The 24,029-nt window shown below is 43.5% G+C and overlaps 1 protein-coding gene across 4 annotated transcripts in view; it reads right to left on the reverse strand.

The window, feature by feature from the left end:
* camta1a (calmodulin binding transcription activator 1a) overlaps window positions 1-24,029 on the reverse strand; it is a 291,229-nt gene that overhangs the window by 138,907 nt on the left and 128,293 nt on the right. For all 4 annotated transcript variants that reach the window (XM_046055766.1, XM_046055768.1, XM_046055767.1 and 1 more), the window contains one exon: window positions 17,696-17,763. In XM_046055766.1, coding sequence (XP_045911722.1) covers window positions 17,696-17,763 — 68 coding nt within the window. The remainder of the gene's footprint in view (window positions 1-17,695; window positions 17,764-24,029) is intronic.

A 24,029-nucleotide genomic window follows, 5' to 3' on the forward strand; every position in this document is an offset into this window, starting at 1 on the left:
GATCAGCATCTTGATATGCCACACCTGTGAGGTGGATGGATTATCTTGGCAAAGGAGAAGTGCTCACAGATCTTGACAGATTTGTGAACAATATTTGAGAGAAAAGGCCTTTTGTGTACATAAAGTCTTAGATCTTTGAGTTCAGCTCATGATGAATGGGGGCATCAACAAAAGTGTTGCGTTTATAATTGTGTTCAGTGTACATTGCTCACGATGTGCTTACTTATACAGTAACACAATAATAAAATCAGACACAGGGTACAGTATAGAGAACACACATATACACACTATAAACAAAAACAAAAACAATATAGATAGATACCTTATTAGATAATATAGACAATATCATTATTATTATCAATATTATTGTTATGTACATGTCAGAGATGGATGAGATATACAGGTACACATACACATACATGCATACATGTACACATATGTACATGTATGCATGTAAGTTAAATAGGCTACAGCTTTGTAGCGCGCAGAAGCTGTTGCCATGGTTACTATCCATAGAGGGGCTGCTGTTTACTTGTGGAGTGCTTGTCTCCCTGTCTGTTCACCTAAGGAGCGCAGAGCAACCCCGCCGAGCCAAGCGACTACGTTGCAATTTTAAGAATGTTCCTAAGATCCACATCTTCCCCAATGCAGTGTGTAGCTATAGGGCTGCAACTAATGATTATTTTCGTAGTTGACTAATCTGTTAATTTTTTATTCGATTAGTTGACTAGCCACTATTTTGTCACCCCCTAACCCTAATTAAACCATTTACCTAATTAAATATCTTTTGAGTGATGTCCAAAACACAGCCTAACTAGCTAACGTTACTATTAAGTGAACAAGGTTTACTATTCAGAATGTACACTAGTATCAACGCCAGGGGGAAAAATAGGGAAGAAGACAAGACAGTAGGCTACTCCAATAATTTACTGACTTACTATTGCACTTAACATGTTTGGTAACAAAACTTAAAGAGCATTCTCTTAGCCAGCATCATCACACAATCACAATCTGATTTATTGCCAAGTAGGTTTTAACTTTAAAACTTTTAACTTTTTAACAAAGATTTTTGCTTTGGAGTTATATAAAAATAAATAAAAGCAAATTTAAAGCAAGTACTATAACCACAACTGTACACTAACATTGTAATGTGTCTATTTGGAATAATGAAGCAACAGTCCCCTTTCATACTACTTCTGTAGTTTATTTTTAATTTAGTGTTTCTAAGTTTCACAAGCCAAGAATATTCTCCATATCTCAAGCCAGATATTTCTTGATTTACTTTAAAATGTTAAACCTTTACTCAGATTGTCACAACCGAATAACAGCGGTATGAAAATTGAAACTATCTTACAGTTGTGGCCTTCCCTCTGTTGCTCTGTTGTTGCTGGTGCAGTAGTCTATGTAACTGGGCCCAGAAGGCTCTGTGGGCGTGACTGGCCGGCCGGCACCGCTAACCTCACGGACGCTGTGGAGTTTCTCAATCCCGAAAACGTTCAAGCACATTTTCGATTTGCTATCAACTTTCGTAAAACTGCCAATATTCAAGTTCTACACAGTTGATTTCATGCCTTAAAACCTCTAAAAAGTGTATTTAGTGATGAAATAGCGTACAAAACCTGTATAAACAAAAGGCTGTTACAGCTGTCTTCTCACGTCGATGAATTTTTATAATCGACGTCATCGATTACGTCGACTAATCGTTGCAGCCCTACTTTGCATCTTTGCATCTGTTCGCTTGTCTTGCTTTTGTTTATCTACTTCTCCCACACATTGCAGTCTGTCTGCCAAAGCCTCCCTCCACTGCTTGTTTGGGTGGGTGATTTGCAGGCTGATCAACATCCCACCCCTCCTGTGTCCCATGGTTTGACTGTACAGAGCCAGTGAGCAACTGACTTTCAAAATAACAATAATAATAATAATAATTAAAACTGCATTAACATGCGATAAAATAATTGTCGGCATTAATTAATGCATTGTGTGTTGCCAACATAGGCGTTGCAGGGTGCCCTCTCGTGGGAAAACTATACAATGACAACAGGATCAATCTTTAGTCTCTTTGTTTCTTTTGTAATTGTCATTTATCGGCTATTACAAACACCGATACCGATTTATCTGAAAATAGCTTATATCGGCTGACAATATTGGCACGCCAATTTATCAGTTGGGCTCTAGTAAATACTGCATCCCATATACATTTCTCTTTAAAGTCATTGTGGTGAAGACTTATCGAGTCATCACAACACACCCAGACAACACAATTTCTAGCTTCTTCATGCTGTATTTTTTTGTTTTTGTAGTGAAAGAAAAAATATCCTCAAGGTTTAGGAGTTTAGCCAGATTTCAGCAAAAAGACCATTGGATCTATGGGAGGAATTCCAACCTCCCACGGCAACATCAACCGAGCCAACCATGTTGATAGTACCAACATTGTATTGTATTGTGTTACTAGAAGCTTAGTTGACAGTGGTGCGGCCCTGAGGGAGAGTCTGAACAGTAGCAGTCTGTCTCTGTGGGAGGCAACCTCCATTCACACCTCCCTGTGCATGGACATGCCAACTGCTCAAATTTACACTTCTACCAGTTTTTCAATCTTTAAAAACCACGCACAGCAAAATTGCTGTTGAATTATAAAATTCTACTGTTGTTTGCCATCTCTAACAACAATGCCGTAGGTGACCTATTGCCTGCAGTTTCACCTGCAGTTTCTTAACTTTGTTACAACCTGATAGTTGACCTGGAAAGTTTATGAAATAGCTTTTAACATGACATGGCCTGGCAGTAATTCATAATTCACATCTTCTGTATAAAGAGCAACACATAGAGACAGCTCATACAAGCTTAAGTCTCCATAGCAACAATATTAGTGAATCACCAATGAAACTAATAAATGCAAGATTTAAACTTCGTACCTCAAAGGGACGTGGAGCCAGCTACTTATTTCTATTTTCATTTTATCATAAATCACACTAACAAACATACACACACATAAATTGAAAAACCCATACTGGCACACAAATGCCACTCTCCACCCTTCCTTTCTCATACTCTCTCTCTCTCTGTGTCTTTCTCTTCAGACATTCAAGCTTTCACAGGCTGATCAATAGAATCCAGCAGGCCACAAATACAGAAGAGTGTGTGTGTGTGTGTGTGTGTGTGTGTGTTGGGGGAGTGTGTGAGGGGGTCCCAAGGGAGAGACAATAAGGACATTGAGAATAAAACAGAGACACACAAATAGAGACATGCACAAACACACACACAACCCGTCCTATATTCCCTAGCCAAGCAGTAACGTCAGCCTCCTGTTTAAGACACAGCCCACCTAATGGAGCATAGCCAAGGCACGATACATGTGTTTGTGTGTGTAAGTACGTGTATGTGTGAAATAATGTTTTACCCGCAACAGCAGAGGCATGCGAAGGACACACCACTACAGTGGAACACACACAAAGTCAAGCACAATAGCCATTAAATCAAAAGCAATCTCTCTGCTCCTGGCAATTCATACTCAGAGTGCTCTCACATATGCATGTACCTGTGCACACACACACACACAAACTGACAAATACCACTATCCAATACACTGCATTACTATTAGGTTACTTTAAAAGTGTGGAAAGAAATGTGGGCGAAAATGAATGACATTCCAACAGTACATCCTTTCCAAACCTGAACAAAATGTGTCAGCAGTGGGAGTATAAAATCTCTGAATGAGAGTTTTTTGGCATTGGAGATATGGAGAGAAATCAATTTCAGGGCCAAGTATGGTGCCAAGGACATCCAGAAGGGCATAGCTCTGTTGATCTGTTCATATCAATTTGCTCCCTACTGCAGACGCAGAATGCCACAGTGTGCAGCGCTGCATCTTTAAGGAATATCGCTCCGATAACGGGGCCATAAAACACATCATTTTACAGTCAAACCATCTATGTCTCAAATGCACTTGGAGCGGAAGCCATTTTCAAGCAACATAAAGTTTAACATGGCGCTACATATGCCGAGCCGCTAGCTTCCACGCTACATGGGACTGGGCCATTTAATTAGGGAACATGGGATTGTGTTGTGGGGTACTGCAATGAGCCCCACCCTCCCCATCTTGACCTGATCCCTCCTGAACCTGCGGTCATATCTGGAAGTGTAGAGTGTGAATACTGAATCAGTATCAAACATGTATCAAATATGCACCCTGACAATAGTTGAAAGGTTTGTAACAACTATCATCAAACACTGTGATAAGTCATACTATTGTTGCACAAAGCCCTCGCATGGCTGTGATTATACAGATAGTTTGTATTAGCTTTCCAATTTCTATTTCTAAATAGTACAAAATATTATGATTTATAACATTTTACCCTCCATGATTATGTGACAATGTTAAATATCATGAATATTTTAAATATAGATATTCTCATGGCCCATTATGACATTGTAATTATGACAGTGTATTGCTGCTGGATGCAAAATATATTAATATTGAGGTATTTGTGATCATCCAACTGTCATGTCTATGTAGAATACAGCATTTCATCCATCATAAATAGACCTTTTCTACATGAATACATATTGAAAATAAACCCATTCAAGGGCTAGAGCAATTTCACAGAAAAGCATAGCAAAATAGTAGAGATTTAGATGAGCTGCTTTGATAGTCATTAGTCGACTGAGACTGACTTTGCCCCAACTGAGATAACTTTTTGAACGATAATGTCTCCCTTGAAAAGTCATAAAGAAAATCTCTTTTAAAGTTTCCCCTGATTTCTAATGGAGTCTCCCTCCACTGAGCATTTCAACCACCTGAGTGAGAGGCAACTGATCACTAATGCATCCTAAATCAGACAGTATAGATTACAGCTTGTCAAGAGCAAAAGTTTGATTTTGGCCTTGACCATCTGAAAGCAGGCTCCCAATATAAATTTAATGGATCAATGGTGATGGAGGGCTGAGAATTGTGAGGGACCTTACCATGTTCTATTTCCAATTACCGTGCACAACTGGGATCATTGTGCTCTGTGGACCCTTACTAAGTGTCTGATGATCTAGGCACAGCTTAAAAAGAAAACGTGTCAGGTGTTTAGACTAGTGCAAACACTGCTTCATAATAAAGTCACAGATGCAGAGTCACTTGTTACCGCAAAAGCAAGCACTGTGATATAATCTTGCCTTTGTTTAGGTGCTCCATAGGAGAGTGTGGGCCACAACAAAGTTCCCTAATGGCAATCCAGATAAACAGGTAACTTGTGGGGTTGTGGGTGAGAGGGGATTGGCCAGATGGAGACACAAAGGCAAAAGTTCAATTAAAAATGTTGAGTGAATCAATTTGTTTGCCTTAATTACTTTGTTAATTTGTTAAAGCATTTACTTAGAAAAATCCTGTCACATTTTCTGCTGTGATAATGGAGCTACAGGGAGGGAGGGGCGGTTGGATGGGTTGAGTGCCTTTTAAATGGCTCACCCTCTGGTTCTAAACACAACGCTCAGTATGCCTGCTCGCCCGTCCCCAAGTCTCTCTTGCGGGGTGTGTAGGTAATGAGGCCCTCCTGTAGTGCTACGCTCCACTCCTCTGTTGGTGCAGAAAAGCGCACCCCCGCCACGTCCTGACATTCTGACAGATAGGAGCCGCAGAAAGCATATGGCCGACGTGGCAATGCCTCCGACGCCCTCCAAACTGTCGTAGGGCTCAGGCATAATGAGCAGTAGAGAGATGAGCCCGAGTCCTACATATAAGAGACATTAGTCATCACATTTCCCTCATCTGCCACAGATCAGCTAGAAAAACTAAGAAAAAATCTCTTACCGTGTATAAGAGTCAAGAGATCCCATGAATTTGTGACTTTACAGAAGAAAGCCATGTAGTTTAGCAAGGCAGAGCCAGACAGGAAGTCTCTGTGAGAGTGCATATCTAGAATGAGTGCCACAAATTGTTTTTTACGGAACAATGTGAGTCCTTGCAGATACATAGAATAATTAAAATTTGCTGCTTGACTGATTTAGTGGTTTGTTGCATTTTACATGTGTCACCACATGGAGTCAAGTGGCAGACATTCAAGGTAGAAACAGAGGGGGATGTCACTGTTTGAGGCAGGAGTGAGTGATGGTGTGCTGGGCCAGGAAGTGGCCGCTCTCCCTGTCAACTGTCAATGCCGTTAGTGTCCAGAATAAGAAGTCTACAGGAACTAGACGTGATTTTAGATAAGGTGCCCATCCAGCCATACCCTCGACATGGCCTCCCTCTTGCCCAGGCACCTCTGCCGGTCTCCTTCCCCCTCTCTGTCTGGCCTGTTATCCCTGACCGTCTAGACGTCTCCTAGCACGCAATCCGTCACCCCAGCTAACCCGAGCTGTTCTTAGCTCTTCTGCTTTCTCTCTGCTCAACACTACGTCACAACACTGGCTGGCTGGAGGGCTGTGAAGGGCTAGTGAAAAGGACGGAACAATGCCAGGCAGTTCTCTCGCTCACTCTCACTCAAGTCATTCACTAGAAGGTTTAGAAAATGCTACTCAGCATTGCATTTCAATCCTCTTGTGAGAAATGATCCCAATCCAAGACTTAGCTAAAACTTATCAGACAGTCTCAAGGGTCGACTGTAAGTGTGAACAATTGTAATGAGGCAGCCTGCACCAATCATTCAATGATGTAGACACATCTCTGAAAAACAAAAATAACAATTGAAAGTACTTCAGCCACTTATTGTATGCGGGGAGGCAAATGAATGAGAACAATGAGCAAGCCAAGAAGCAATTACAGAGCGGATGGCTACGGGTACAGACAGATCTGCTGGTGGCAGTGAAACCACCTGAGTGCTTGAGCGTTGAAGCTCAGGCTGTCAGTTAAAAACATTTGTGCATGTGAGAGAAGCTACAGTGTGTAAATTTCCTGAAACCCTTCATTCAGTCTCTTTACTTTATGTGTGGACACCATGCATTCATACTAGCCCTAATGCAAATCCCTTATAACCATGACCTGCAGCAGTACAAGGCAGGGGTTGCAATGCATCAACGTCACTTCACTATGCACAAAGCAAAAGCCTCACATCCACATCTGATCTCTATTAAATTACATGGATTAAATCAGAGATCCTTAATTAGGCCCCTATAAAAGCGTCATGTGGCTTTTGAAACCTCTGAGCATGCCATGATTGGATAAAAATATGAAAACATACTAAATGAAATTGGTTTACCGCTGAGTGTGCGCCCCATGACTCTTGCATGGAGCAGCAAAGCAGGGGGAAATAAAGTGAGGAGAAATAAGTGAGAGAGAAGAGAGACACAGATGCAGAGAAAGAGCGAGGGGGGAGTCTCAGGGCGAGTCACACCTCTTTGCCTCAGAAAAGCTCTTAAATTCCACGTGTGACCTAAGGGAGAGAGCTCTAAAGAGTCAGCCTAAGATGCCATGATACAGAATTTGTCTGTTGTGGAGCAGTGAGCTAATACAGTCTGCCACAAGCCATACTAAGGAGTGCTACAGGCATGACACAAGACTCTCGGAGGCAAGCCAGTCATTCCATGCTTATATATGTGCATACAGAACACAAACCTACACATACACACTCCAGCTCACACATCTGGGACTTACTTACTCTCTATAAAAACTGGAGAGTGTTGCCTCCCTGCTCCTCTGGACCCTCGCATCTCCTGGTGTCAGGATGGCCAAAAGCTTTTAAGTGCTTTAAACTCATAATAACCCTAATGCTTAGTGCCCCCTGTGAGCTCTGTCTGTAAGAAAATGAAATGCAATTGAAATAGATGCAAAGATGGGATATGTTCAGACATTTTGGGGGATGCTGGAGATTTGGTGCCTGTGAAGGCATTAGGAAGGGAACAGAGAGTAAACAGGCTCCCAGGGCATGTTAGGCAGTGGCAGGAAAAGTTAAGAGAGTACCAACGCACAAAACTGTGAACACACACAGGAATATAGCACACATTGGTCTCTTTATGTTGCCCTCTTCTTCTCTTGTACATTAGCTTGTTATGTTGTTTGTGATGTTGCTATTTTTGAAAACACGGGGATTGAAAAAAAAAAATCACATATCTACAATGCATTGCAGGGAATAGTACGCACACAAACAAAAAACAGCCCCGAACCACCTTCCCACTCGCCACTAATCCTCTCATGCCCTAATTGTGGGTGCAGTCACCCCAGATTCACTTCTTTGGGGGAGAGAGAGAGAGAGAGAAAGAGAGCTAAGGCTCTGGTTGAGAACAGACCACCATGTCTTCCCCTAAAAATTATTCTCTCTGCCAGAAGACACCAGAACAGTAGGTGGTACTCTCTCTCTATTACATTTCACTTTTATCTCACTTCCTCTCCATCCCTCTCCATCTTCCTGTCATTTCTAGCTCTCTTTTCTCTCTCTCTCCTCTTTCTACTGTAAACCGCCTAAGGTGATTATGGATTGTGATGGTGGTGGGTGGGGAAGGCAAATCCCTGTTTTTGTTTCCTTAAAATAGGTTTAATATATTATTACACAACACAGTTGCGAACCTCTGTGTGATTATTGCGGTGATTCGGGGTCCAAAAAACCTCGACCAGCACTGAGGTAAATATTGTGGTCTCCATTTAAGACAGAGAAAGTGGGCAGGTAGCTTGGTACCTACTGCAGGGCTATGCTCATTGACAGGTGTGCATATCAGCAGGACATGCAAGAAATCTCACATACTCACTGGAGACACATTAAAACAGGCTGTTAAAACTATTTGGCATTTGATTTCCTTTAATCAAAGAGGCTATCAGTCACCTGAGCAGAACCCCACACCACAGGCCTTAGAAGATGATTCTAGAAAGGAGCCATCGACTGGCGGCTGGCCATGGTTTGTCTGAACAGTGTTGCAACTGTTGGGAAGGCTGTAATGGAGCAAAGCCATGCCAACCTTTACAGCAGCCCTCTATTTTCCTGTCTGGTTTTTTTGCCTCTCTCTCTCTCTCCCCCTCTCTCTCTCTCTCCCTGCATTTCTGTCTGTCTCATATCCTCTCTCTTTCAGGCACAAAACCAAGGCGCACATTAGGTGCTGGTGCTGCACATTTTGATGCTTGGCTGTCACTGTATCATTGTCTGGTGACATAAAGCGCAGTAAAGCACTGAGCAGTGATGAAGTGGAGAGGTTTTAAACCTGCGCTCACTGGCACATTTCTTGCCTTTCAACCAATGTCATCTGGAGAGTGTCATCATCCCACTGTGAAAGTAGCCCGCCCCCCTCTCCCCACCCAAAACACTAAAGAGAAAGAAAGTAAGGAAGCGAGAGAGAGAGAGAGAGAGAGAGAAAGAGAGAGAGCATTCTCCTTGGCAGTACTTGCTCCATTATTCCACTGGAGGCTTGATTAGACAGAGAGGGTAATTTACGAGCCACTTCACTGCCAATCCAACGGGCATATCACCTGTAAATAATTGAAACCCTTCATGTCCATTCCGACATAATCATATCGCTATCATGTTAATGTATCCAGCAGTGCTTTCCTTTGGGTCAGGTACAGGACTACTTTAAATCTTGGTTGTCTCCATAATTCTTCCAAGCACCACCCTCTAGCAAACAGAAAAAAAATAAAGATGAAGGACTGCTTCGAGAAATTGAAAAATTGAAAATACAGTAAACAAATACATGCTCTTTTCGGCAAGGCGGCGGCGGGTTGCAGGCGGAGGGCACACATTTTGCACTGGCTTGTTAATTATCTTTGCTTATGATGTGGATAAGGGATATTTATCATCTTCTTATTTATTTATCTCTTCCAGAGTTCTATCAGTCAAGTAGTGAAAGAAGGCTGCAAGATCTGGATGGTAGTAGCTATTACAATGAGTTAAGGGAGACAAGGAGGACAACAGAAATCAAACCCGTTGCTTTTAATTGTAGGGAATTGTACCATCATGGAAATTGTGTCTGTCAAACACTCTTAATTATTCCGGTGTTTAAAAAAACTTAATACTGAATTGATAGATTTTTCTTACTTAATTTTATTATTAAGTCATTAATATTAATTATCCAATCCGAAATGGTTCTCACCTTTCCGTCTGCGCACTCCTCTCAAATGCGACAAAAAAAAAGATTTGAATAATTTATCAATTGACTTATATTTGAATTGATTAATCCACTGATGCAAAATTAATACATGGCTATCCTCTACATTCCACTCACTCCATCCTCTCCCATCTTTAATGAAGCAGTTAAAGTAGTAAGGGTCATGCCTGGGGTAAAGTACTGACTGAAGAAGTGGGCAGGTGTGTGGAGCGCTGGAGTATCTAATACAAATCTACAGTGATGAAGATGTCTCATCAGAATTGACAGGCAAACTATTTTCCACACTAAGACATGTAAGAAAGTATTTCATGCTCATTGAGCCAGTGGTCTTTAGCTCCCTAAAGCTTTCTGTGTGGCTAGGTAACAAAAATATCAATCAATAGGCAAGAAAGACATAAAGGGAAAGATGAAAACAAACTGCAAGTCAACCAGATGGGTGATGGACAAAGGTCAAGTAAATAAGGGGGCTACAAACCTGCATGATCTCTGTATTAGTGTGTGATCCACAAAGCAGGCCTTAGTGTACAAATCAGACAGCAAACCAGGAGGCTACTCTTTCTTGATTGCTAAATGATGAGGAGGTACAAGAAGTCATTCCTGCTATTTACCGTTTTTACACATTGAATGGTGCCATGTAGCATCCGCTGTACTTCCTGTACTGTGAAGCTCAGCTGGGGCGAAGAAATGGGACAGAATGTGTGCCAGTGTGCGTGTGAGTGTGTGTGTGTATATGTGTGTGTGTGCACCCATGTCGTGCCTGTTCTTTGCTGGTGATTCACCCAGCTCTCTGGCAGCCATCCAGGACCTATTTTCTCCTTCTCTTTACATAACAGCAAACGGTATCACCGAAGCCTCCTGTCCTGTCCTTTCTCTTCCTCTGCCACTTCCTGTTCTTCCTTCCCCCATGCTCCACCTTGCTGTATGTGCGGGAGCTTTTAAGACGTAACTTTGCATCGCTCCCTGTTGTTACTGTACCACCGATGGGATCATGAAGTGACCAGTCCGGAAAAGATGTTCTCGGACCACACCCAAAGCACAGAGTGGTAAACCAGATTCCAGGGTGTGGCATAGGGAGATGCGTGGGAAGAGAGTATGTTGAGAGTCTGACTGAAATGCCCCCTAGAGATTACTAAAGGTCCAGGATCCGGGATTCGCTACACCATATGCCTACAGGACAGCACCCAACTGGGCACCAGGGCGTGACGGGCTGAAAATAGGGACTTGCAGTCACAGTCCACACGGTACTGGCCAACACACGGCCACACTGCACAACAGAGCTGAGTGATGAGGTGGAAAAGGATGGTACAAGAGGGGGTGGAGAGCAGAGGGGGGTTGAAAATAGAAAATCAAGGAGGTGAAGGGAGAGGAGCTGAGGAGAGTTTAGTTTGTAGGGAGAGATGAGGGTGAGGAATGAGGCAGCGTATTTGTGTGTTGAGAGTGTCCATGTGTGTGTAGGAGAGATGTGTAGGCAGGGTTTAGTGTCTGGACTGTTCAGTGACTCAGGTGTGAATAACACGTTGAGTCTACTTTGTGTATGTGTGTGTGTAAGAGAGAGAGCCAGGTGACATAGAGCATAGTGCTGGGTCGGTGTAATGTTGGTCTCGGTGGCTGAGGGTGTGTTCTGCTGTGTCTATGGCCCGCTTCATGACAGCCAACCTGCACGCTGCTCACCGGAGCAGAAGCGCTAATTGAATTAAGTCTTTATTATCAGGCTGCAGAGGCAGCACTTCTCCCCATCTCGGCCCGCTTGGCTGACACTTTCTCCTTGAACACCTGCTTGACATCAACTTCCTCCTCTATTTATTTATCCTCACTCTCCCGTGGCCAGCCACTGGCTGCACTACTTCCTCCCCTCCACCTCCTCCTCCATATTGGCATACCAAGCAAGGCTATGCCTGCTTGGTGTTCATGCTGCTTCATCTATCTGTGCTGAACAACACTCCTTAGCTTGGATAAACTTAACAACAAGTATCTTTTCTTCAGTGCTTTTTTAAAAAAAAGATACACTGCCACACAGATAAAAACATTCCCTACAATTCAATGTCTATTACCATACAAAAACGGACACATAATAAAAAGGATTAATTCCCGGAACTGATCCTGCCCTTTCTGGCCTTCAGCAGCAGTCCTGGTGAGTGTAGAGGGAATAAAGGCGATAAAGCTAGATGATGTTCTATGTTCTATTGAATAGTCTCCGGTGGGCAAGCTGGCCAGGGTAATATACAGCAGCTGGGATGAGAACTAACATATATCTAGTCCCCTGTCCATTTCCACTAGCCTCAGGCTCAGGCTGCTTCCCTGGGCTCGGCTTGGGCATTACTTTAGAGGACAGACAAACAAGAGGCACTATTAAGTTGGCTAGGAGTCTGAAGCTCAGGCACTCGGCCCAGCACCAGCTGTAATCTATTGACCGTTTGCATTCCCCCCCCCCCCATGCCCCAAAACCACTGGACTTTTCTCTATCTGTCAGTTGAATCCATTGCTCACCTCCCTCAATGTCTATCTGCTGTTTACCCACTCAATTTTTCTCTTTTTTCTCTCTCTCACCCTATGTTAGCTCAATCCCCCTCTATTCCATCTTTCTCCTGCTATTGCGTCTCTTTGCGTAAATCCTCTCCCCCCTCTCTCCCTCTCCTCCTCACCCCATCTATCACTATTCCTCCCATCTCCATCTCGTCTGTTCGCTTCTCTTATCGACATGTTTCCATTTTCTAAACTGCTCTCGCTCCATCATATTCACTCTTCCTTCGATGGCCATTTTTCATTTTCTCTCTTTCATTCACTCTTACCTCATGCTCTCTGGGTTCACCTCACTCCTGTCCTCTCTACTTTCCCTGGTGGGCTTTATTTCACCCAGCCCGCAAATCCCCAGGTGGGCATAGCTGTCCTTGTCAGGGCTGTTGACTGGGTGGAAGCACCGTGGGACAGTGTCCTCCGGGCGCCGACAGAATGGGGCAGCCAGGAGTGAAGTGTCACTATGCAGCAAACCAAACTTTTACTCATGATAAGTTGGGATAAAAACAACAGAAGAGAAGAAGGACAAGCAGAGGAAAGAGATGAAAGAGATCACACTAGTTCACCTCACCAAACAGTCTCTTCACATTTACTTGACATGTTGGCTTTTTTCATCACTCTGGCTTGATTCAGTACCATATGTCCTACTGTTTTTGTTTCAATGTGATCTTATCTAATACCTCTTTATCATATACGCCTTTGTGTCTGTATGTGTCCCTCTTTCTTTGTGCTTTCCCCTCGCTCTCTCTCTCTCTCTCTCCTGCTGCTCCTGTCCTTTCTCACTCTCCTCTGAAACTCTGCCAGCCAACGAGTGCCACAAAGCATTAGGACCAAACACTATCCGACGCCCTTCTCAGGCACATCCTACACATCAGCCCCCACCCCCACATATATACACACACACACATATACAGAAAGCCCAGCACTTCCTCACACCATGTGCCAGACTAGGTGACAGAAGCAGAGTTTACACATAGGCCTAGGGAGGTCTTATTCACAGTGGCAGACTCACCCAGATCCTACCTCTCTTATAAAAAAGACACACACATAGTAGGCTATACACCAGCATTCTATTTTTAATTCAAAACACATCCACACAGTTTCACTGGCAATTACGCACACACATGCGATCTCAACACATTCATAAATGCCTGCATATGTTCATCCACAATGCGTTTTTCCAATGCGTAGTCACGCTCTCTCAAGTCCGCACAAATACTGTGTGCATACGCAAGAGTACATTTACGTATGTATGAACATGCATAAACACAATCCCTTCTATCTATTTCTCTCTCACTCACACACGGTCTTACACACACACGCACACATACACAGATCTGCACACATTCACAGGCTCCAGACACAATAGCAAACACCATACACAATAGCAAACAAACAGTCATTAGTAGATTTCAGGCTGCCTCTCAGTTCTGCTCTACTCTGTTGTTGGTGTGCCCGCGCCTCTGGGGTGGCGCTGCTGCTGTAGGTTTTAATAAAAGCATTGTCTTTGGAAGCTGTCTAAAGGGACTTGGTTTCATTTTGGAGTGCTGCTGCTGCTGTTGCTGTGGATGTGGGAGGAGAGAGGGCTATTGCGCTGGGACGTGGGGGCGGCTAGGTTCAGTGTCATTGTGGGGCCCTCCCAGGACTGGCGCTTATTGTTTGATAGTTTCAATATACAATGTGTGTGTGTGTTCTGCGGTCATGTAAGCACATGTGTAAATCTGTGTGTTCCAAACTTGCATGAACTGAAACAAATGGCTGACATAGCCCGCCACCTCAACATTCCTACAGCTAGATATGTTTGTATTTATGCAAATTACACAAATAAACATACACATACAGATCTCTACAGATCTGGATGACAGGCATAGAAGCACTCTCTCTGTTGTGTTTTGAGATGGGTTGATGTTAGCCAGTCCTATAAAACAAACACTGGAGAAGAGAAACACTAATGTGCAACTGCTCCACTCATGAAACCATGTGCCATTTAGGGGATGCTCAGGATAACGAGCTATCTCTATACGACACACAGGTGTCCATTAGCTCTTTGGGCTGACCAATCTGTGACACCCTCTAGTCAATAGTTTCTCCATCTGTCAGCATACAAACACCTCTGAAAAAGCCCCTCAAGGAGACATTTGTGTCATTTTTGATGTACAATGAATGCCTGCTCTCAACAGGAGCACAATGTAACGCCCATGATGAGGTCAAATCAAATGTTATTGTCTAGATTTGGAACCACAGTGTTTCTAAGCCTTCTCTCTGTTTTCACTCTGCTCCCACAGGCACCTTCACACCCCATCAGCTGAAGCAACATGGACACATCCTTAAAAAGGCAAAAGGAAAGAATGAGTATGGCTATCTGTGAGGATGTAGGAGAGGAAAATCCTAATTGTCCCTTTAAGTGTGTTCCCTCCTGTGGAGTGAAGGTAACTGGGTAACGGCCATCTTAAATCACAGCCTGGCCGCGGCCTTCATTAAAGCCATAATGCCAGGCTCTCCCTTTAATGGAAATGGAAGCCAGCGAGGCTGTGGGTGTAAATTAAAGTGTAAGGCCCAAGCAGGGAAAGATTTCCCCAGCTCTGACAGGTGCAGCCTGAATTAGCTGTAGTGCTGTTCAAGCAGTCAGTGGGAGAACACTGGTATTGATTTTAAGCACTGTTGCACTTCCTATCTGAAAGGGAATGTGCATTACTAGAGCTAGCCACATCAATCACTCAGCATTCCACCACTTTCCCCTGGCACGCTTCAGATTTTGAAATGATAAACAAACAGAAACAGACCCAAACAAAAGACAGCATTGACTGTACCGTTACTGTATGAGCCTGGCTGATGTGCACGAGCATTAGCTTAGTAAAATACATCAGTGAGTGCATGTAATTCATCCACTTCATCTCATCTTCCTGGTGTTGACAGGATGCCATCTCTATTCGGGGCATGTCCTGTATCGCGTGTCACCTTGGTCAAACAGCTAGCGTCAGCTCCTTGAGCTCTGGCTGTGGCCCACTCTCATGTTTACGACCTGCATGTGTCAGAGTTGTTACACGCATGCGGTGCAGGCATGCAGCACGGTGCCTCTCCGTGTATGACCCTGCTGCTTATCTCTGCCTCCCATCATGCCCTGATGACCCTGTCTACAGGCGTTGGCAGGGGGAGAATTAGCCTACTTAGCCTATTTCCCACAGGGGTCAACCCACACACAGACATGCAGACAGCACACACACTTACCCACAAGCACCTGAAAAGGCGTGATGACAAATGATAAGGCAGCACTTAACCACAGGTGTCCCAAGTTTGACCTTTCACCCATGACCTTGACAAGACAGATTTTCATATAGAGGCCAGCCGTCAATCAGCTTCCATCAATCACACATATATGCCGCACCCTTTCATTACACCCAACCTTTTCTGGCCCTGACATCCATCACTATGCTTTACCCTTTCACTGACATCTGGGAAAACACAAACTCTCTCCCTGCCTCTCTTGTCCAGAAACAGAGGTATAGTAAACACACATCTTGTCCTGCGGTGATGGCTCCTCTAACACATGGAATGTCTTGTCAGGTGATCCGCAGGTGTACACTAGGGGCTGCTCCCTGGTGACATGTTTGCTGAGATATCAGCACCTGCACTGAGACATGACATGGGGTTGAAATCCCTGAGCACACTGGCAGCTGAGACCACTGAATAACAGACAGTCAGTGGTGACAGACTGTGGCCATGAGCATCTTGAGGACCATTTTGGCCACTGGATCAAAAGTCTTTCACATCTCACACAAGTGTCATTTTTAGGCTGTCTTGTGCAGGAGGATGCCAGCGCGCTGACATTTGTAATGCTCTGGCACCCTTCACACTCTCTTTTTTTAATTTTATCCCTTATATATATATAATATATATATATATATATATTTGTTTCTTAATGTCATTTACCATACGACAACAAGATAGCAGCACCTGCATGTTCTGGAGAGAGTAATAAAGGTGAGTCTAATCTCAACTATTCAGGCCACATCTCATGATCGAAATACACCTGACAGTGGGTTTCATTTTTGGTGAGTTGGAAAGTAGAGACTTGGGGAGGAGGGGGGCATTCTTGATTAAAAAAAACAGGTGAGCTCAGTGCTCTTTTGGCCCATGCTCCGTAATTACACCAGAGAATGTATTCTAATTGGCAGTGTCTTTATGCAGAACTATTATCAATGTCCCTCCGAGGCAGTGGAAGAGAGGAGGGGTGTGGAGAGGGACGTGAGGAATGGGTTCTATGTCAGCGAGCCCAGGGTCCATTTACACATGGATGAGGATTGCTAATAATGCCAGCATAGTCCAGCTCGCAGAAAAGGAGAGAGAAAGGTTTTAACATATTGAGCTGATTCCAAATGCATGAAAATGTAAACTTTAGTGAAGGGGACATCGTGTTAACAGGCTGTATTTGCTGTAGCAGTGAAATGATTGTATGGTCTGAATCCCGGAGCTGAAGAGATTAGCCAAAGCTACTCAAACAAAAAGCTGTCCACTACTGTCAAATGTAGAGGAAAGCTATTACAAAGTCACCTGTATTATTAATTATTACACTACATTTATTATATAATTACCTCACAGCTGCCACAACACACACATTCGTTTGCTGACATTCAATTTCTTGTTCTTGGTAAAGTTAGCTGAAAAGCTGAGGAGAACTTGTTCTTCATTTGCAAAGTGGCCCTATATATATCTGCATACATAAACAAAAATAAATTAACAGCAAAGCTGGCACCACTATTCTATTTCAAATATTACAGTAGCTCTTAGCATTTTGTTACACATGTGGGTGTAATGTCTGACCCAGACAAACACCCCCAGCTTCAACTGTGTTATTACTGGAATGGTGAATGTGCAGACAGATAGGAACACATTAACATACCATTCAAAGCAGATGCTGCACCACTGCATGTTATTTTAATTGGCTTGCTAAAAGGCAATTATTAGTCAATATTAATATTCTATCATTTATCAGAAATCTGTTTTTCTGAACAGCCATCAGCAGCCTGTAATATTAAACATCCTATATTGAACTTGAAGGAGGTTGCAAGCTGTTCATAAGGGAAATGATCTTGAAGGAAAAAAATATGTAAGACTAAAACTTTTGGCTCCCTGAATGAAATACTTTTAGGGCTATGAGTGTTAATTTTCTTACCTTGTTTTAGGGGACGTCGTTAGCCATTCTTCATGCTTTTCAAATGTTATCAAGTAAGCTGCGATCTCCTGTGAAAAAGAGAAAAGAGGAGAGGGGAAGGGAGTGAGGCTTAGATATGTCATCTTTAATCACTGTTCTCTTGTGTTTGTAATACATCGGTGAGACTGCTTCATTGATATTCAGACAGTCTAACCAGCAGCACAAACACAGGAAAGACGGAAACAGGGGCAGTGCCAGGAAGCTCAGGCAGGTAAACGGAGACTGGTGAAAGTAAAGTGAAAGACAGAAGTGGAATGCAGCTGAGGTCAGATCATCTTCTGAGACCATCTTTGTTACGAAAGCTTTGATCAAGTTCTCCTCTGAGGACATCAAGGTGCTCCCAGAAAGATTGACATCTCTGTGTTTGAGAGTGAGCAGCTTTTAACATTTTTGGTCCGATCCTCCCCAAAATCCCTTTGATCTGCCCTTGACACTCTTCTATGGATCAATCCACTCTTTAACCTTTGAATAATAATTACACGCCAGTCTCACAATATTGACATGCTTGTGGACTGCTACTTCAGAAAAGGTTGTTGATCTTTTGGAGTCAGTTGTGTACAAAGAGACGCTATAGACACTTAAGAGGGAAAAAAAGAAAAGCCCAAACTGCCATGGGTATAAATAGAGATACTTCAAACACTTTCATGTTTCCCATGCTTGCCCTGCCTACTGCATCAGTCTGAGTGTAAGGGGCAACACGCTAGACCATACCCGGCCATTTTCTCACCAAACTAATGGGCAGAAATGAAAGCACTTTGGATGCTGGTAGACAACCTAATGATTACCAGCGACAGCCAGCAATTCACTCTTCAGCAAGAACATTTGTCAGCTTCTCAGACTGTTAGAGGGAGCTAGACACAAGGACAGACCAGCTGCCATCTTCTACAAAATGTTTTTTTTTTGTTTGTTTCTAAGGATGTGCATTTCTCTTCATGTTGGAGTGTCAACAAATCTTTAAGAGTGAATATGTTGTTCAGATATTGTCTTGTTTGGTCTGTGAGGTTTGAGTTTGAAAATAAGCCTCCTCCGGGGCTTTATGTTGATACTTTACCTGTCCACATAGGGCAATAATGTCTCCAAAAACACCAGCTTTCCGTGCAGCAGAAAACAGAAAAATATGAGGCATGTGTGGAAACAGAGTGATCACAAAAACAGAGCCAGTTGTTTTTTTCTCCTTAAGACTCTTTCCTTCTTTTCTCCTTGCATCTAAAGTATGCCCCACTGTAAGGTGGCCGCCATTGGCTCATCAAGGCTGTTTCACAAGTGTGACACACAGCGCCTTGGCTATAGGCAATAGGGACGCTGCAGGGCACTGTAGTGTGAGGGGTTTCCAGGCTGGCAGGGGTCCCAACAGAGAGGGGCGGTAGCATGACTGGCACCCTTGCCTCCAGGTGCAGGCTGGGAGATAATACTGCGTTGATTAACTTCCTGTTCTCCTGCCATAATGACCGGAGGCAGTGAAGCCATGACAAGATGGCGTCTTGAATTAAGAAAAAGATAGCAGGGGGATGAGGTTGTCAAGAGGAGCTCAGGGCTGCTCCTCTCATTTATAACTTCTGCTATACAATAGAATAAAGTTACTTTTCTGCATACATCTTCAAGTAAATTAGACTAACCAGCCGTGATTAGATTAATCCATGCTATTCCGGGTTCATTTTGGGAGGGATAAACGGCAGCAGGAAGCTCCTTTAGTGACCTCTGTGCCTGTTAGCACATAGCCCCTTCCATCACTCTTGTCTTGAAAAGCCAGCCACAGCCCCAGCGTCAGCGGCAGTGGGTGAAATAGGGGGCCACATGGTCTCGTATTAAAAGAAAAACAGAAAAAAACGAAGTGAGCCTCTACCTCTGGCTCTTTGCGCACCCCTCCCTGTCTGAACAGATGCCAGGGATTATTCCAACCCCCCGACCAACCATAAAGGTGCAATAATCTTATGGTGAGGAAACAAACAAAAACAGACGTGCGGCCATTAAACAGCTGCAAAGAGACAAAGTTTGCATGGGCAGCATAATGAGAGGCTAGTGCGCGTTCAGGTTGAGCAAACATGCTTGCGGGTTTGTGCAAGAGGGGTGGAGGGGGAAGCAGACGAGCAGTGAGCTGAACACTGATGGTGCATCAAAGTCAAACCAGCAGCTGTCAATGGGCTCTGGACTCTATCTGCTGACCTCAGTGCCTCTGGCCTGGTCTCTGTCAGTGGGGAAATATTCAGAGGAGGCTCTCTTTACACACAGCTACTACCTTACTCTACCTGTTAGGTCAGAATCCTGCTCGTGTAAGGCTGTTTGTACATCCTTGCTTTATGCTTCATCATTTTATCATCAGGTGGGGCTGAAGTTGAAGGGGCTGTATTCAGCACAGCTTACATTGAGGGAAAGTCCCTTCCAAGCCTGATCTAAATAAATAACAACTGGCAGTGAACCAGAGAGTGAGTATGAGCAATACCTCCTCTAATTGACACAGTGGTTACAAAAAGGGGGCCCTTCATTTTATAGGGGAAAGAACAACCCGGAGCTGTTTGTTGTAACCCAGCCATCTCATTTGTTTCTTTTGTCTCTGTAAAAGCTGCAACGCACTGTTAGCAAAGGGGGCCGCCCCAGAACATGACGGAGCAGTCTAGCAGTTTCACGGCTGATGGAGATGGAGAGCCGAGAGTGTTTGTGTGTGTTTCTGTCTACCGTGTTACAATCAGAGGGTCTGATTACTGGTTACCTGTCTGGGCCTGGCACGCTATTAACATGCTCTTCAGGAGGTGTCACTTCTGCACTCATCAGTGTTTCTCCCCTCTAGATTTCTCTTCTCATAACCTCCACATACTTTCTCCAATCTCTCACTCACTCACATTTTTCCCCCTTTCCCATAACCGCTGAGGTGAAAAGGAAAGCCACCATAAGAAAATTTTCATTTTGAGATGACTGGCTTTTACTGTCTTGCCTTTCAAATGATATTTTCACTCTAGAGGTACAACATTTTCTCCAAAGAGAATCAGCTTTTGAAATGTCTACCTATTTGAAATTGGAGATGACACTAACATATTCATCCCATTTCACTTCTTTGCACCAAGGAAGGGCGATGTGGGAGCAAGAGCAGTAAACTCTTAGAAAATAAACACTATATGACCACATTTTGATGGTCTCAAGATTAGTTGTAATGACAATTTGAGGAGCAACTGTAAACCTCATCAGATGGATTTCATTAGAACTTTACCCTTTCTTATTGCACAAAAGTCAGTCAAAGATGATGATTCCATGGTAGATTCACTGTCCTGGGATGCCCTGAGGTTAGATTGTTTTGCGGTTCGGTCTGATCCACTCTCTTACTAGCAACTTTGATTTATGGGAGAAAAGACACGCGTTGAAAGGACCAACACTCCAGCATTTGGATGACAGACCTGATCACTTGAAACAACTGTCGCTGTTCCATTAGAAGGAGAGATAGGAGTCTTTTGGCATTATCTCAGGACGCATCAGACACCTGTCTCTAAACACTATCCATAATGTCTCTCCTCTCCTTCTACATCCACAGTGCATTTGAGCTGAGAGAAAATGAGAGGTGGAAACTGCACAGAGCTGGGAGGACAAAACTCTGAGGCACATTCTCTTCTGTGCCACCCCTAGATTAAAATACCAACACTTACTCATTGTCTGTAAATTTAATCTTTGTTTTTAAAACCCACAATTTACTAGAGACATTTTGTAAAAACATAGAGTAATGACTCATTCTTTGTGAGCTCAGCCATTTAAAACCAGTCTTCATCACCCCAAAAAAGGATGCAACAATTACAGTATATGTTTGTCCATTACAGTATTATTCCAGTTATGCTGGTGCTCTAGTGACACTAATGAAAAGGCACTTAATGAATAGCTGTATTAACTAACTTTAGCAACATTATTGATTGCAGTAAAAGCTTGAGCTGATGAAATGAATATGTGAGGGCCGGAAGATGCTAAGGAAAAGATGGAGTAAGCTCTGGTTAGAGGGAAGAGTACAGCGCCTACAGCCTGCCTCGTGGTGAAGTCTGGGGAATGCATCCTCAAAGCTTTGACCTTGCCCTGCACTTGAAAGCAGGAAGTGGATGAGAGGGGGCCAAGTGAGGGATACGGTGAGAGGAGCCCTCCCTGATGACCTGGGTTTTGCTGTGGAGTGCCAGGTCATCTGATATTTCCTCCAGGGCAGCCCAGGAAACCAACCTGCCCAGGGCTGGGCACAAATGGAAGAATGGGGAGGGGTGGGGTGGGGGGTGGGGGGTTGCTGAAGCTCACAGCTATCACGAGATTACACAAGAAAAAATTCATCGCAATTAGACACAGAAGAGATTGACTGGCACTAAAGAAAGGGATGGAGAAGGGGGTGAGAGAGTAACTGAAAAGAGAGAGGATAATCAAAAAGGAGAGAGGAGGAAGAAGTTTAAACTTTTTTCCCCCTGACAATGATAAATGCATTTAAAACAGGAGAAGCGTGAAGGTATGGTGATTAAAAAAGAGCGCTTCGGTTCGATTCTGCAAGCAAAAGCGCCTTTGCTGAATCATTTTGGGTTTTTTGTTTATACTTCATGAATTCTTAATGCACAAGCAATAATGTATCACACACTGTATCTATGTAATCTCATATGGCCATATTACTCTTTTAAGCTGGGGAAAGTAGTGAGGTAGAGTGAATCTATTTTAGCAAGTTGTAACCTCCAGCTAGCCTTTAAGATTGTTTGAGCATGGCTCATAAAAGGATGCAGTGGATCTGCTATCAAGACAAATGGTCAGGACAGAGGGAAAAGAGAAGGGCGAGACAGAAACATAGGAGAGTGAGAGAGCTGAGAAAGTGAAAGTACCCAACAATAGGGTATGGAGCTGTTGACAGCTGCACTTGACATCTGTTGAAGAGGAGCAAGGCTGTTCTATGACTCCCAGTGTTAAAAAGATGCCCTCTCCAACATACTGCTCATTAGGACATGCATGGGGCATCTCAGGGATACCCACAAGAAAAGGGAGGGATGGAAGTCACTCTGTATCCACTCTGTTGCCGCAGAGTTGTTCTGCTGTACCTTAACCACAAACCATCCTGTGTTTTGGCAACTGATGATCCACATCGATTTAAAAACAGAAAGTGCATCATCATGGCTGAACAACATAGTTGCTCAGCACACATGTACACCTTCACCACAAGGCCTTACCATATGTTTAAAACAAACCTCAGGCAATTTTGTTCTGTTTCTCCATCTAGCTTACTATGTAACTCCTCAGCTCCTGCGGTTTGGCTCTCTCTTGCCATACAGGAGGTGAGACACGCCATCCACTGCCCTACATTATACATAGTTCTGGGATCAATTTGGCATTGATCCTGGATAGCTTAGATGTTTTCCAGTAGTTGGTCAATGCCTCTCTTCACATTTCTGCTTGGCATGCTGGTCATAAGACTGCTCTGAAAAAGGAGGCATTCTCCTGGGGAGCCTCCTCACGCTCCTCAGTGCTGCACGCCTCCCTGCTCCCACAATCAATGTTACCCACAGCAGCTGCTCCGCCAGCACTCTCCTTTTTGTTTACAATATCACTTCTATACACTATGTACTTACACACGAGCATAAGACTTTGCAGTAAGAAAGAACAGTGGCAGGGGAGCTGTCTGGCTCTGGGGTGGGGTGTGGGGTTGGCTACAATGGGCTATGCTCCTAACAGCCTAACTTTAATTTATTAATGCAACAAAATGAAAAATGATTGTTGTGCATACAACAGAGCTCTTGTGCAAGCTCACACACACACACACACACACACACACATACGACACCTTGGTTTCTATATAGGTGTACCAAATCAAAGGTAAAACCCGAATAAATGAGAAGAAACATGACATATTCAAATGTGTCCATATAAGCCAGAAGGGTTCACTGAATGGTTTAATGAATATTAAAATTATTTTAACCATATGTTGCGGCCTTCATAGTCACCAGGTCTCAATCCAACTGGAGATTTTAGAGGGCGCTCTCCACCCCTATCTCTGAAACACCATATTTTTTGGAGAATGCAGTTTCAGCCCTTCAGCGGAGTTTCACAGACTTGTAGAATCTATGCCAAGGTGCTTTGGCTCAACATCGTAGTAAGAAACTTCCTGTCTGCGTTTTGTTTAGTTTGTCACCCATCTATGTATTGTAAAGATAGAAGAAGAGTTCAGCAACCAATCAAGCAACCAGCTTCAACGATTCTCAAAGTTTATCAGCTTTAAGAAACCGTTAATTGCAAAAACAACTAAATACAGAACCAGGTTCATTAATACAACCTCCAATTAGACAAAGACAGCAGCACTACAGCA

The sequence above is a fragment of the Micropterus dolomieu genome, linkage group LG08, assembly GCF_021292245.1.
Source record: "Micropterus dolomieu isolate WLL.071019.BEF.003 ecotype Adirondacks linkage group LG08, ASM2129224v1, whole genome shotgun sequence".
Taxonomy (NCBI): domain Eukaryota; kingdom Metazoa; phylum Chordata; class Actinopteri; order Centrarchiformes; family Centrarchidae; genus Micropterus; species Micropterus dolomieu.